General features: G+C 31.7%; 1 protein-coding gene across 1 annotated transcript in view; it reads left to right on the top strand.

Annotated features, from left to right (window-relative positions):
- LOC106775535 overlaps positions 1-11,633 on the top strand; it is a 14,940-nt gene extending 3,307 nt beyond the window's left edge. Inside the window, exons 4-8 of the mRNA XM_014662679.2 lie at positions 2,415-2,498; positions 4,196-4,336; positions 4,488-4,655; positions 10,436-10,788; positions 10,877-11,633. Of these exons, the coding sequence (XP_014518165.1) occupies positions 2,415-2,498; positions 4,196-4,336; positions 4,488-4,655; positions 10,436-10,788; positions 10,877-11,497 (1,367 nt within the window). The 3' untranslated portion in view covers positions 11,498-11,633. The remainder of the gene's footprint in view (positions 1-2,414; positions 2,499-4,195; positions 4,337-4,487; positions 4,656-10,435; positions 10,789-10,876) is intronic.
- Positions 11,634-17,300: the final 5,667 nt, after the last annotated feature.

The following is a 17,300-nucleotide window of genomic DNA, read 5'->3' as shown; positions in this document are numbered from 1 at the left end:
ATATATATAAATTATATTAGTTCTAAAATTTAATTTGAAGTTTTGGACTAAGCCTAAAATTTAATTAAAGTTTTGGAGTGGGGCTAAACCCACTTTAACCCTGACCCTAACCCACTTGAGAGGGGGTTTTGGGGGTTGGGGCTTTTTCTGGCCCCCTACTTAAGGGGCTTCTTAAAATAGGGTTTTTTCAATAGTGGATTGGGGCTGGCCCTGGGGCCATGGGTTAAATTGACACCTCTAGTGACTCCATGGATTAGTAAGGCTGCAAAAGCTTGGATTTAGTGAAGGTTATATGGTATTTGGTTCGGCTAGAGAGAGTTTCCTAGGGAAAGGTGAAGCTAACTCCTAATGAAGGAAGCCTATAGTTATCTAGAAGAGAGAACTAGTATAGGAGAGCTCTGAATGACACTCAATTTGGATAACATTTCATTATTAAACTCTGGCTGAAAATATACATGAGTGAAGACCTTTATTTATAGGCCAAGAAAATACTAACAAATACCCGTCCGCTACCTGCACTAGTATTCACCTAGAAAACACCTGTAGGTATTTTAAAACTTGCGGATACCCGCAGATATCCACAAAAAATTAAAAAAAAAATTATTTTATATATTTTTTAAATAAAATTACAAAAAATATATATAATATAATATAAAGTAAATTAAATATAAATTAAAATTTAATTTTAATTAAATTTAACCTAATAAAATATAAATTAATTTTATTTTTAACTAAATTTAATTTTAAAAAATAAAAATTAATATTTTTTATTATTTTTTGCGGGTAGCGAGTATCCGCGGGACGGATAGTTTAATACCCGCACCCGACCTGTTTAGAAGCGAGTATTAAAATACACGCTGGTAATAAATATCCATGCGTAGTAATTACCTGCTGCGGATTTTACCCGCATATACCCGTATCAGCGGATTTTACCCGCATATACCCGTATCAGCGGATTTTTTTGCCATCTCTAGGTGAATCACAAGATGGACCGACTATTATCTATTGCGACAACAAATCAACAATAGCAATAGCAAAAAATCCAGTCCATCATCAAAGAACAAAACACATAACCATTAAATATCACTTCATTTGAAATGAAGAAACAACTAAAGAAATTTGACTCGAGTACTAAATTGTAGATATTTTTGCGAAGGCATTACCATAACCAAGATTTGAACTACTATGCATTATGCTTGGAATTACTGAATATGCATTATGGAGGAGTATTAATGTGTAATGCAAATTCTAGAAGAATATAGAAAATCCTAAGATAGAATTTACTAAAATGTAATAAAATTTCTAGAATATTGTAGAAAAACCTAAGATAGGAAGAAAAAATCAAGAACATTTTACATAGGTAAAATTTTAAAACATTCCGCATAAGTTGTGGCTAGCATATTCTAATATAATCTATGGGTCTATAAATATCCATGTACTCTACCATTTGATGCAAGACAACATCTAGCACAACTAAGCCAACATCTACTACAACTAAGACAACTACAACATTTCTTCCAACTAGTACTTCCACATTCCACTATCTCTACATTTTTCTCTATCCCATCAACTATTTCTTTCACAACCTCAAAATACTAACAAATATCATGAGAACGATGGCTTTTCAAATGCTCAGGGAAATTTATTTTGTAATACGATGGGATGATTCGATATCGTAAATAGTGATTTCCTTCACCACATTCAACACATTTTCCTTGCTCTGGATATAGAAGTCATTGTCTTCGTCCTCTGGGCGGCCACTGGGTTAAAAAAGAAGCATTATACCTGCATAGGATGAGGTCAACAAATTTGAAGTGAAAAAGAAAATTGAGAAAAACAAAGAAAGAGAAAGGAAATTGAGAAAGGAATGAGAAAGAACCAAAAGTGAGATCAATCATAGTGATGTTTTCATTGTTGTTGGACATTGAGAAGAAGGTTGAAGGGGAAAAGAGGGTAACCGGAAGAGAACTAAAATCCTATAGAGAGAATGAATAGAAGCATAAGAGAGAGAAAGAGACGGGTCTGCTGGCATGCAGAAGAGCAAAGGAGAGAGAAGAAAATGTAAATTTAATTTTCTTAATATAAAATTTTCTTGCACCCTTCTCCATCTTCTGAAAATCTTTCACATATATGCAAGAAGTGTAAAGAAATAGGTCATTCCTTCCATTCTCTGTCATTGTTGTGTGTTATGCCATTGTTCCTATTACTATCATTTCTAACTTCTCACCTCTTCTAAACCTAATCACTGCTGCACTTATTAAGGAGTTTGTTTAACTAAAAAACCTAACCTTGAAAATGCAATGTGTATAAAATTTTGTTTAATAAAAAACAAAAACTGATTGACAAAAATTTTATATTATTGTACTTATGTCAAATTCCTAACCCATTTCCAATTATATTTTTCATGTCAAAAGGTATGATTGCAGAACCTCTAGATGCTGGGAAACAAATAAAATCCTACACAGAGAAAATTGAAAAACATGAGTTCCGATTAAGAGGTAAACTTCAATGTCCATCTCACATACCACAACTCTTTCCTTGTGGCTTTTAATATTCCCTCTTTTATTATTATGATTATTTATTTGTTACCTTCCTTTGAAAATTATATAGAATAAAATATTGATCTTGAACATTTTTAGGAGTTATTCTTCTATTAAAACAGTTTTAGGAGTTTTCTCAATCTGTTATGTTTTTCATTTCATTACCTTTATTTTTAACATTAAATTAAATATTTTAAAAAATAAAACACCAATTAAATAACCTTGGATCACAATATAAAGTATATATATGTTAAAAAACATTTATCTATTTGTATTTTGGTTTATGGGTCAAAGTTAAGTCTCCTTTCTTCAAATAGTCTCTTATCTCCCAGTTTAAGTCAAGATTTTAAATTTGATTCGTTCTCGTTACCGTTTGGTCAAACTGGGGTGTCATATGTAAAAAGCACTTTGGTAACCAACTAACTAAATACTAAACTTGTGTTTATAAATTTTGAAATGAGATTTTGATTTGTATTAATCTAATTACGGTCTAAACAATGATAATGCAATTTAAGATTAATATAATTATTTTTAATATTAACTCTATTTATAATTCAATCTATCAGTAGTCTTATCAACCATTCGGATAGTGATTAATTGTTGATCGAACGGTCATAGTGTAGAATTTGTATTGAATTATAAACATACTATAGTTTATATATTCAAAGTTGCATATTAGTTATAAATTTTAGTTATATAAATAAACATTTATTATGCATTCCACATTCTAATAAACTACTTTACCATATTATCATGATTTTTTTTTTTTTAATTTGGTTAATTATATAATATGCAATAAGGGTTTTCCAAATTAATTCAAACATGTTTTAAATAATTGTAAAAGTCGATATATCGGTTTATATATATATATATATATATATATATATATATATATATATATATATATATATATTTAGTTAGCAACAAAACTACAATTTCCGTAAATAATCTTGAATAAAGAAAAATAATTAAATTTTAAAAATTTAATGGCGTCACTGTACTGTAAGTGAAACTTATTTTGTTCATTTAGATATTTTACATTGGTTAAAAAACTAACATATATTATTGATGTAAGAAGTGAGATTAAGTTCTAATTTCATATTAATTAAATGAAAAATTAATTTGATGTCAGTTTCTTTTAGAAGAGATAGTGATTTATTTTTGAAGAAATTATAAATTACTGTTTCATAATGCATAAATGGAATAGCATTATATACGGAATCTATTATTGGAGAAAAAAAAAGCAGTAAGGATTATTCTTTTAATGAATTCAAATCGTTTTAGCTCTACTCTTTATAATATATTTTGTTATAAAAAATTCATTTTTCTTCGAAAATGAATTTACCGTCTATGTGTGATCGCTAATAATAGTCACAATTAATATTAATATATAATTAATTTTAAAGTAACTACTAAAATTTTAAATTTAAAAAGTAAAATATAAATAATTTTTGTAGTTAAATTTATATTAAAGTTAATTATTTTCCAATATAACTATGTAATAATTATTGAAAACTAATATATATGTTTAATTACTTTAAATATTTAAAATTAAAAATTAAGAAAATTATATTAAAATGGTAATTATTTTTATAGTAGCTTTTAATTTTTTGATATGACATTCAGTCCTGAGATGAGTTGTATAATTATTTCAGTGGTGATAGAGTCAGAAAATGAAGCCAAAAAATCACAGGTTTTCGAGGAAAACAAAATTGTTGGACGGTTTGTAAAGAGTGTTGTTCGAGTTGCATTTAAAGGCCTTAGCCTTTCTGGAATATTGAGTATCATTGCGCAAAGTATGTAGTTCTTTCTTTCTAATTAACATTTAATCATTTTTCTCCTCTCTTAAAAATGTCTTTTAAGATCATATACACTTAATGAATATTGTGAGTATTTTATTTATATTGAAGAAAATGCATGAACTTAACTTTGAAAACTTGAAAGCAGCAAAGAAGATAAAGCAGAAGCACAAATGGGGTGTTCAGCTCTTGAACATTTTTATGCAAACACCTAGTGAGTGGTACATGGGATTCAGTGGGAGTCAACCAGTCATTGAATTTGACAGAGGAGATACGCAGTTGGTGCAACACTTCATTACTCAGCAAGAGTTGCAAAGTAAGCAATAATCTCTTCGGTATATTAACTTCATATTTCACACTTTTTTTTTTTCAAATGCCTTTTAGTATGCATTCTATTTAACATAATTTTTCAATAAAGATGATAAATTTAAACAATAACAAATCTCATTCTTAATTAAAACAATAATAATGATTTTGCTAGCAATAAAAATAAGTAAAAATTACAAAAAAAATTCAAACTAAATTAAATGTATATACGTTAAGAGAAAAAAATAATTAGAAACAAAAATAAAAATAAGAATTAAGATATTAAAAATAGGTTTAATAGGTTCGGAGGTCCCTATATTTGGAGGTTTGTTTCAATTGGGTCCTCCAATTTTTGAAGTGATTAATTAGGTCGCTAATTTTGTCAATTTGAATCAATAAAAACCTTTCTGTTAAATGCAGTTAACGCCGTGAAGTTTTTAAACATGTAGCACGCTGACGCTTCCAGGTGGCATCATTTCAAGTGCATAGGTGGATTATAAAAGGGTGAAATCCCTAAATTAAAAGGGTGTATTTGAAGGTGAAATCCCTAAATTAAAAGGGTGTATTTGAAGGTGAAATCCCTAAATTAAAAAAGATTTCACCCTTTTATAATCCATCTATGCACTTGAAACGGTGCCACCTGGAAGCGTCAATGTGCCACATGTTCAAAAACTTCACGGCGTTAACTGCATTAAACGGAAAGACTTTTATTGATTCAAATTGACAAAATTAGAGACCTAATTGATCACTTTCAAAATTGGAGCACCCAATTGAAACAAACCCCCAAATATAGGGACCTCCGAACCTATTAAACCTTAAAAATATTAGCCATATTTTCTGGAAACGACACCAAATTTGATAAAATGTTATTGAAACTATCAAATTAATACTACTTTAAAAGACAACTTCGGTATTGCCAAATTAGTAATTAACAAAATAGATAGAGTTAAAGTAACCTTGAGTTGTTTCCCAACAAATACTGAATTGATTTTTAATACTTGACTCTTATGGAACCTTGAAAAGGTTACTAAATATTATGCAATGCTTACATAAAAATGAAAAGTTATGCTAATGAAATTAATGTTTGAAAAATGTTTGAGTTAAATTGAAGAACAAATAGGAAACTTAGAAACAATTGTAATGAAATAGGCCAATTCGACTGTTTTTCCAAGATAGATTCATCATCGGTTATCCACATATTATTGTTCAATTGATTACTGTTCGGGTTTCAAATTAATTAAAGTACATTCTTAATTAACTTGAGGGCATATTGTGTTCAATCATGTCTATTCTTAAAAGTCCTAACCAAATTAAAAGTTAATTAATCAAAGTAAATTCTCCATTAATTATAGCTGAAATTCTTACCACCAAAGTACATTTTCAATTAGTAGCAAAAACTCGTTTTATCATATGAAAACTCTTAAATTCAATCAAAGTACATTCTCAATCAAACCTAGAAACCCTTGAACTCATATGATCAATAACCATGTAGTTTCAAACACCTTATGATGCAAAAATCATTACTTTTAATGTGATATAGAGATGAAAGACATAGAAAAAGGATAATTCAAATCAATAATCAAAAGAAACAAATACATTAATTCAACTGAACCTCAAAATCCATAATGAAATTATAGTAAATTAGCCCTAGAAACTTAGCCCTCCATGAATGGAGTGAAATACATGGTAAAATAAAATGAGAGGAGTGATGAATAATTGTTTTCAATAGAGGAGTCTGAGTGAATGAATGAATTATGATTTCTGCTTAGGTCTCTTTATATAGGGCTTGATTGGGCTTGGATTCTGAATATTCTATTGATAAAATCTTTTATCTTATATATTCCAAATAATTAATAGATTTGGATAATTATAAAAATATTTGGAAGATATTTTTTGTTGATAAAATCTCTTATATGATAATATAATATCTCCCAATTATCTTCTAAATTATTCAATCTCTTCAACATATATTTGATTATTGTGGAAATCTAAAAATATTTGAGAATACCTTTTCTAGATTCAAAAAGATTTAACAAATATTATCTTTTGATATTTATTTATATAGTTAAATAAGGTAATTATCTAACAATATAAAATAAAATATCTTAAGATATATTTTCCCCAAATTATCTTTTAAAATATCTAATAGATTTAAATTTGCCTAAAATTACATTCAACCCTTTTTATTTTATTCGAAATTGCATAGAAGTCCAAAAATTTCCTCTAATTACACTTTAGCCCTTTCTTTCTTTTCAAAATTGCATAGGAGCCCTTAGTTGACCAGGTTGGATCAGCTTTGACCAGAGTTTAGCATCTAATGAGGGCCTATTTTGTATATTGAACATTTAAATTTAATCCTTTTAATCATTCAAATGTTGACTTCAGCTTCATCAATAAACGATAACATCCAAGAATAATTTATGCACTAAAAATCACTTTTTACGCCTATTTATTTCTCAAATCCAATAACTTCAATTATCACAAATCCTCTTGAAATCAATCATTTAAACACAGTTATTTCACTAAAGTTTTGAAATAAAACCTAAATTATGGGCATAAATATGTACTCATACTCATCACCCAACACCAACCCCAACACCAACACTCTACACCTCACCCACCTAACACCCCCCCCCGACCTTTAGTGGGTCTGATGCGTTGGACCTTTAAGGTTAACCAATTTTTTAATTATCACCAAACACTCACTGATCAACGAATTTAGATCTCTTCTTTCTAACTTGAAGGTTATGCTCTACATGGTTCTAATGGATGTTCAACAATGGCTTACTCTCATCCTAGGACACCTTTCTCCATGCTCTAGAGCTCAGGTTTGCTCCATCCAAATTCCACGATCCGATAACTTGTCTCTGTAAACTCAACCAAACCAACAATCTTCAAGATTATCTCTCCGAATTTGAGATCTTAGCCAATTGCATTTCATATTACCCTCCTACCTTTTACCTAAGTTGCTTTCTCTCAGGTCTTAAACCCCATCTTCAACGAGAAGTTACAGCCCAAAAACGACTACGCCTTCCTCGTGTCATTGCCTTAACCAAGCTTCATGATAAAAAATATCACACCTCACCACCACCTTTCAACCGATTTGGTTGTACAATCACTCCACCATCACCTATAACTATTGATACATCTACTACACCCAATCTTATCCCTCCACTTCTCCCAACACCCTCAACTAAACTTCTGATTAAACGCCTCACAGAAGTAGCGATGCAAACATGAAGAAAGAGAAATATTGCTTTAATTGCAATGAACGTTACATAAGGGGACACTGTTGTAAGGCACAATTCTTACTCCTCACCACTTAGGCCTTAAAGGAGCTTGACGATGACATACCACCAGAAGATTCTCAACCAACAGAGGAAGCACAATAAAAGGTCAGACTCATTAGTCTCCACGCCTTCTCTAGTCAATGGACCCCAAGGACACTTTGGATTACATGATCTATCAAGGGCTATGTAGTCCAAATATTGGTTGATAGTGGGGCAACCCATAATTTCATCCAACATAGAGTGGCCAAATTTCTTCACTTAACTACTCAACCTACACCAAGCCCTTTACATGTAATGGTTGGTAATGGTGCATTTTTACCTCACTCTTCCTTCTGCATTAATGTTAATCTCACTCTAGACAACCAATATTTTCCTATAGATCTATATCCACTTGACCTATCAGGCATTGATATGGTTTTAGGAGTCTATTGGCTTTCCATGGTTAGCCCTTATATCATGGATTGCAATGGCACTAATATGAGATTCACTTGGAATGGTAAAATGATCGAACTAAAGGGGATTTAGAACTACACCCGTCACCTATTTCTGCCGACCAGGTACGGCGTCTACAAAACACCAATAAGGTCGAGACCTTTTTTCAACTTACACTTGACTCCAAATTTTCTTCCCCTAACAATCACCAACACATTCCCCTTTTCCCTCCTCTACTGAACCTTAAATATAATCTCTCATCTTTGAAGTACTTGAAAAACACTAGAAGGATAATATTAATAGAAATTTTTCTTCGCAACCCTCTTTATATAGAACTTTTGTTGAGGACAAGATTTTTAGAGTAGTTGTTAAACGCTCAACTTTATAAATGATATTAATCAATGTATTCTTTTCTTTATGCTACATAGCATATTCACTTTAGTTTTTGTAAAAGCTTTCTTTTTAATGAAAAATCGTTTAGTATGGAAATTTTTGTATTTAAAACTAAAATGCAACAATAAATTTAATAAGAGAAACGTTTAAACATAATTAAACAATAAATTCACAAGTATTTTTGTGTTGATTCACTCCAAGTGAACTACGTCCAGTCTCCTCTATCCACAAAGGGTTCCACTATAATCTTCAACAAGATTACAACTGAGTATTTTCACCACTCATAGTATCCTTAGGCACTCTTGGTATCCCCTGATATGCTACCTAGTTGATTTTCACTCATTCTTGGTTGTGCAGTATTTTTCACTGCTTTTGGTACCCTAGTTAGTGAATAATTTTCGTTAACCTAGACTAGTTGAGTATTCACACCACTTTTGGTACTAGACAATCTTGGAATCCTCTAATACACTGTCTAGATTTCCTTAACTCCTCAAAGTTTCATAACAAGTGTTTTAATTCTCTTCAGAATTGCAATCAACAATTGCTTACAAGTCGTTTAGACTATTACTTTTGCTGAGAGGATATGCGTTCGATGCAATAGAGTCTATAGACTCGTTGGGTGTTTTTCTCTTTTCTTTTTTCTCTCTTGTTACAATAGTAAGCAAATATTACAATGATGATGCTCGATAGTATTGCTTGACTTTTCTTTTTCTCTTCTTAGATATATCATTTTGCTTGAGTTTCTCTATGCTTCTCTTCTAAACATTTTTCTGTAGAATTGATATTTACGTTATAAGCTATCCTCTTGATTCTTCCTTTGAACGATCTTCTATTTAAAGGTTTTTTCAAAAGGTATCTGTTAGACTGAGCTCTTGGTCTTGATTCTTGTGTCTTCTTTGTCTTGTGTGTGAAGCAACCATTGGTTAAAGTCAACTTGCCAGAGTATACATGTTTTTTCAGTACTTTGCTCGAAGTGAGTTGTACTTTCTTTCAGACACCTCTTCTTATAAAGAGAACATTCTGTGAATATTTTTTTGTCTCTAATGTCTATTTCCAATATATTTCAAATAAAGTAGTGATCGTGTGTAGTAAGTTATCTAAATAAAATAAAGTAGATTGTGTATGCATTAGTAAATTATCTTCTTTAATGTCAATTTCCTTAATTCCTTCCCGTGCAAACCTTACACTGCCCATTTCACGAGAAGATAATACAATAAAGAAGACCCCCACCAACCACTTTACCTTAAAGACTATGTTGTCTCTATTTTTGTTGTCCATAAAAGAATGAAAAATGTTAAAATTGAATAGATTTAAATGTTAGAAATGAATAGATTTATTTACTTATTTTATTATTACCTTGTGATTGCCAAAGTGCACAGCACGGTGATAAAATAGAAAAGGCACTCGAAGACAGTGATTAAAAGCTTCCTCTCTTTTGTTAAAGTTTCTTTTCTTTCCTTAATTTCTCTTTCTCTGTCTACTGTGAAACCTTTCAAATAAACACCAAATTTTCCACTTTACAACATAGTAATATAGATACGCACTTTTAACTGTCTGCTGTCAAACCTTTCAAATAACTGTAGAAAACGAAATTAACAAACATAATAATATGGACACGCACTTTTATCTGTTTTATATATAACAAATCCTAAACGGTTTAGTGTATCTTTGTCAGTTCTCAATCAAGAATTGGAATCTACAGCAAAAAAAGAGGAAAAGATGGCTGCATATTTGACAGCAGCAAGAAACNGCATTACAGAAATTGTGGATGGACTTCACTCTAAAGTTCCAAGTGTCATATATGAAACTAGCAGTAAAAGAGAAAATGTATTGCTTGTGGCAGTGAAGAATAAGCAAGTAAATGTTGTTGAGATGTTACAAAAGAGTTTGAAAAAGGAAAATTTTGATAGCTTAATTTTAGAAACGGATGACAAAGGGAACACAGTGCTACACTTAGCAGCAGGTACATCAAGCAACGAAAGAGTTGGTACTACCATGCAAATGATATGGGATATCAAGTGGTATCAGGTATGTAAGTATATATGTATGTATTTATAAATTATATCTTTCGATATCTTTCACCATATAGACAATAATTGCATCATGCATGGAGCAGTACATCACTGGTCTAGTGCCGAAAGAATTCATTTACAGACGTAACAAAGATGGTAAAACTGCATGGGAAATCTATGAGCTGGAACACTTGAAGAAAGTGAAAGATTGCTCAGAGGCCCTGAAGGACTTATCCAATTCTGGCTCAGTTGTGGCAGCTTTAATCGCCGGCATCTCCTTCGCAACATCGACCACCGTCCCTGGTGGCACCGACGACGGAAAACCTATCTTAGGTGGCCAACCTGCTTTTGATGTATTTGCCACTGCTTCCCTTATAGGACTTGGCTTCTCCATCACCGCACTGGTTATGTTCCTCGCCATACTCACTTCTCCAAAACAGGTTCAACATTTCCGCCTCAGCTTGCCCTTGAAGCTTATCTTTGGCTTAGGTTCTCTTTTTGCATCCGTTGCTTCAATGCTCGTTTCCTTTTGGGCTGCACATTTCTTTGTGCTCAATGAAAAGTACAATATGATACTCCTCCCTGTTTATGTTGCCACTTGGTTTCCGATCACTATCTATGCACTGATGCAATTTCCATTTTATGTTGAGCTTGTGCGAGCTATTTTCAAGAAGGTGCCACGCCCATACAGGAATCCACACTCATTTGCCAGATTTGTAACCTAATCATGTCTTGTCTTCTACTTTATTTGTCGAACACAGTCTGCATATTTCACATTTGATAAGTTTCTTGTAATGTGTGGTTGGGTTTGATTATTTGCCAATGACACTCATCTCTTGATATAAATGAGATGCTCAATAAGGCAGCATATGGGAATTAGCCTTTTACTAATAAAAAAAAGTATTTATGGAAAGTACCTCACAAAAATTTAATAGAGAGATGTTCTCCCGGGAGAATTTTTTTTTTTCGTTCGAGCTTTATCTTGTTGATAAGTTTGGACAACCTATCACACCATTTTTTATAATTTTGAATTTAATAATGAAGTTTACATAAGGATATGTCCCAACTTAATACATTATGGTGAAATACCATTGCACATCTCAGCAAAATTTTAAAGTTTTTCATCTTAAGGATTAAATCCGTTTATTTTTAAATTAAGAAATTAAACCTTTTCAAATTTTGAAAAAAATTAATTCCAATTTTAAATTAAAGTTTAAGTATAAAAATATATTTGTCCTTTAAAACAATGAACTCTTATATTTTAAAAATTATTCATGAAATACATGAAATTGCATGGTTTTTCGAAATCGATTGTTTTCGATCAAGTTCAGAAGCAAACTTTGACAAGTGTTGAAATTCAGTGGGACTACTCTTTCCATGAACTCAACATATTACCCCAAAGTGATCGACAATTAGACGCCTTTAATAGAATTTAAGAAACATGTTTGACGTGTTTCATATAGGATTATCCAAGGAATTACTTATATCGGGTGAATTTTGGAACACTAATTTTCTAATCTAATATCTTCATATCTCTCATTTTAAGAGAGAGATCCGGACTCACTCATCTAGTTCTATTCAGTTTCACGTACGAGTTAATTTTTTTTATATTATTCTATATTATAAATTTAATTTTATTAAAAATATTTAATAAAATATCAATTTTAATATAAATATTTTCATAACATTTATGCAATTTTTTTAATTTTTTTTTAATTTGAAAAAAATACAAAATTGCTTATTTAAAAAAAATAAATTAAATTAAGACAAAATACTAAATTTAGATTACGACAATGACGCCTTAGACCACAGTGTCACTTGACACGACGTTAATTTAATACGTGACACATTTTAATTAAAAAAAATAAGTAAAATTAAAAAATAACAAATTAAAGTACAGAATTAACTAAAAAAGACTTAATTGAATAAATTTTTTAAAATAAGAACAAATTGATACTTATTAAAAAAAATCAATTTGACATTTTCCTAAAAAAAATAAAAACAAATAACATGATTTAATTAAGATATTATTGTCTACTTTAATGAAAATTAATATCCAATATGTCATTATTTAAGAAATGTAAAGGCGAAAATCAAATTCTTCGACAACTATAGTTAGAGGTGACTAACGGATGGTTTAGACCCACAGGGAAGCCATTTTTATCCGAAAAGATTATTTTAACTTCAACATTCATGATAAGGTTGATTTTTACAAAGACAAAATGTTACAAGCGTCACTGTAGATATTGTCAAATGAGAATAAGTGATGATAAAATGACATGAAAAAACCATTATGAATAATATATATGCGTGAGAAGGTAAGAAAAACAAGGTTAATAGAAAATTGAACGTGTAAACTCTATAATGGTCCTCTTATTTATTTAGGAATTTTCATTTGGTCTTCTAGTTTCAAAACAATCATAATTGGATCTTAAATTTTGTCAATTAATAAAAATTAAGTCTTTTCTGTTAAGTGGTCACAAACGACATCAAGAGTTGCTTATTGTTTCACAATAAACATATTGATGTGAATGTTTTTATTATGTGGAATTAAGATTTAAATTATGATGATGTATTTAGATTTTGACGTGGCGTTATTTAATTGGTGAACGTAGTTAAATTATGATACTGTGTTATGGTTTTGTATACATGACAGGTGGTCAACAGATAAATAACTTGAAGTAAGGTACATATCCAATTTAGGGAACAATTTGTTGAATGTTGACAAAATGGACTACACGTGTAGAAAATGGAGCATTAGTGGAATTCCTTTTATCACGTCCTTACTGTAATGAAATTTTTGAATTTAAATTAGAAGAATACATTGGCCATTGATTTAGGAAGTCAACATATGAATAGACCTACAACTCAATCATTTATCCTATTAATGGTCAACATGTGTGGGAAATTACATCATTTCCATATGTATTACTCCCAAAGAAAAGAACAATACTAGGAAGGCCTAAGAAAAAGCGCAGACTAGTAGAGGCATCAGAGATGGAGACAAATGAAACTAAATTAAGAAAGTGTGGGACCAGAAAAATATGTGGTGTCTGCAAGCAAATTGGACACAACAAAAAATCTTGCCCACAACGAACTCAAATACAACACATTAAATCAACAATATCTACACCACAACAAACTGAAGTAACACTATCTCTACCAAGAAATCTGATTCCTACTCAACAATCAACTGATGTTTAATTAGTAGACAATGTTTGGAATTTAATTTTGTAGACATTGTTTTATATTTGATGTAATGATTAAATGCAATTCTGGATAGCCCTTTTTTTGGGTTCATAATGCAACATTTATATATTTTGTCAAACAGGGATGAGTAAACTTTTTAATTAAAACACATGAATATTACAAATACCCAATTACATTATATCAACTTCTTACAACAAATCAACCAAGTTTCATCAACATTGATATTACAATTACATTAAAAACACAGATAACAAACACAATCCCAATTAACTCCTTCAACCACTTTTCCAACATAAAAACAAATTTCTCTAAAGAAGTTATTTTCATCTTTTCAACATCTATTTCTTCCATCTTCACCACAGTTCCAACTATTTCTTTATTTCTCGAACTTTCACAAATCCTTTCTTGCACATTCACCACAGTTCCTCATATATCTTTACATCTCAAACTTTCTTCAATTCCTTCTTCACCACACCACTGTTAGCTGCAAAACCAACGACAAGTGCATCGGTCGCAGTGTAGCAAGTGATAAATATCGTTCTCTCCCAAGGGACTTGTGCAACACATGGCAACTCTTCCTTTTATAACTCAATTAGACATCAAAGTGCACAAAAAAACACAAGAAACTCTTTTTGGTATTTTATAAAACAGTTGGTGTGCAGGGAATTTAACATAGTGTATTTACAATTTGTCAAGACTAGAGTTCATCCACTTCATTCTCATGCATTTACAAACAACTCAATTCCATCAATTAGGTGTTCAATTTCAGTTCTAAGTTCAAGTCATATTTTCCAATACATCAAGAACTACAATTCAAGCCATGGGTGATCAAGCCACAACAAGCATTAAGCATAGAAATCAAATACTAACATTGAAATGGAAAAGCATATATCATTAACATCANAAAATACATAAGAATTCCATGTTTTACAACTAATCTCAACAAATAGGAAAAGCCCTCCATGGTGGAGAACTTAGGGTTCACAAAATTGAAGAAATAAGGAAGAAATTGGAACCAAAGAGAAGATGCCCAGCCTTTCCGAAGGTTCTTGGCAGCTGCTTCATGCTCCATTTGTGCCTCCCCTTCGCATCTCCATCTGCAATTTGTGACCCATCTTCTTCCTCAACCCAAAAGGGGAAAATCACCATTAGTGAAGATTGAAGATCAAAGGAGGAGTGGGAGGGCTTCCCAACACCCCAAATAGCCTCCAAGGGCCTCTCCTAATCTCTCTAGGTGAAGAATGAAGTGTAGAAGGAGAAGAATGCCCAAAAAATTGCGTGACCCATGTTTAAATAAACCATTTTGACACATCAGTGAAAAGTCGCGCCCAGCCCCTTTCTGGGGCGCCCAGGCGTGAAATTTGCAGAAAAAGGGCGCTCAGCCCCCTTTTGGGGCTCCCAAGCCCCATTCTGTGGTGCCCGAGCCCTCTTTTGGGGCGCCCAGCCCCCTTCTGTGGCGCCCCAGCCCCCTATTTGGGGGCCTGGGCCTGACAGTTTTGACAACATTCTAAAATTCAGGCTCTTGTGCGATTCCAAAGGCGTCCAACATGAGTATTTGCTTCAAATTTATCTTTTATTGTCCCAAAACATGTTCCCTTGAGTTCTTGCTTGTTTTCCTCCACTAGAATTGCTTCCTATTCATTTATTTCACACACTCAAACATAGAGATTAGAGGTAAAAACAAACATATACTAAATAAAACACAAGAAAGCTAGAAAACACACTAAACGTGAGGATAAAACAACATAAAAGCTATGAAGGAGTTGATTTGTTCACAAAATGTACACACACAAACACGTTAAATCAACCGTTATCACTCCCCCACACTTAAAACCTTGCTTGTCCTCAAGCAAGAGGTAACTTGGCTAAGAAAAACATCTACTCAACAAAAGTCAAATAACTAGGAAGCAAGTTCACACAATCAAATTAGATAACATTCATGAGTGCTCTTCTTTCAATTCCAATCCAAAGAGAATATGTGTAACGTTGTAAATCGTTAGCTATGGTGCTCACAATGCAAATATTACAAGAATGAACGTACATGCTTTATGAGAGATTAACAATCATGGCAAATATGTTTTCATTGATCAACCAAAGGAACCAATCCTCACTAGAAAAAGTGTTTTCACTCAAGCACACTAGTGTATAAGGGTGTGTCATTCTCTCATCTACCTCTAACAGCACAAAATTTGACTTTTTTTTTTTCATTTCGAGAGCCAAGAATTATCAAAACATACAAACACAACAAGGGCTTTATTTGATGGTCTGACAAGGCAAAGAAGGAAATTGGTGTATCTAGGCATCATTTTTACAGTTTTATCATTATACTCTCTTTTGTCTGAAAACTAGAACAACCAAACACCCACTTGCAATCACCTTATTCATATATTTTCTTTTTCCTTTTCTATTTTCTCTTTCTTTTTCTTTTATAGATGACATATATACAAGAATGCATCACATCAACCAACACCTATTCACTATTGTTACTCATGCTCCCTTTTTAATAATAACTTCCCTCACACTTGAATCATACTATTAACCATGGAAACCTTACTCTCCCATCAAGGTGAGATGGTCAATCATATTCAACAAGGCTTAAGGTTTCAAAAGTGAAGGTAAGTTTCTTTAAATGCTGAAAAGTTTGCACAAGGGTTCTAATCTTTGAAACACAATTGGCTATTCTGGGTATATGATGCAAAGAGGGAAAGAAAGAGGACCTTGTTTCAATGTAAGCATGCAAATGAATAATAACTAGCAATGAAACTCAAGCAAATTTAATTGTAACCAAAAGAGGTAGCACTCATAGATAAAAACTTTGAGGCACAAAATCTTACCCGGTTAAGTTCTTTGGTTTCCAATGGTTGTCATAGATCATGCCACAATCATTAACCACAGTAAAAACAATAACAACATTCTCGATAAATCCACATGAGCACAACCACAAACATAAGTTTTCACTAAATCACAACACATGCTCAAGGTATTCCAAAACCAATTTATGAGCAAACACAAATGGTTCTCCTCAAATTTATGCAAAACTCACTCAAAGTCACGTAACTAATGCATCATATTTATTAAACTAGCCAAGTCACACTTATTATCAACAACAGGAAAAGAAAAAAGAAAGGGAAAGAAAAAGCAAACTCTCTTTTTGGTGGACCAACTTATTACTCAAATTCCCCGACTTCTTGCATATTCTTCTTCATCCACTTTCATACCTACTAATTGCAAGAACACCAAGAAACTCGAACAAACACTTTAGTTCAATTTTAATAGAAACCAAGTTTTGAGAATTGAAAATTTAAAAACATAAAGATA

The sequence above is a fragment of the Vigna radiata genome, chromosome 10 (assembly GCF_000741045.1).
Source record: "Vigna radiata var. radiata cultivar VC1973A chromosome 10, Vradiata_ver6, whole genome shotgun sequence".
NCBI lineage: Eukaryota > Viridiplantae > Streptophyta > Magnoliopsida > Fabales > Fabaceae > Vigna > Vigna radiata.
Note: the sequence above shows the minus strand (reverse complement) of the source record. Positions and strands in the feature narration are given on the sequence as shown.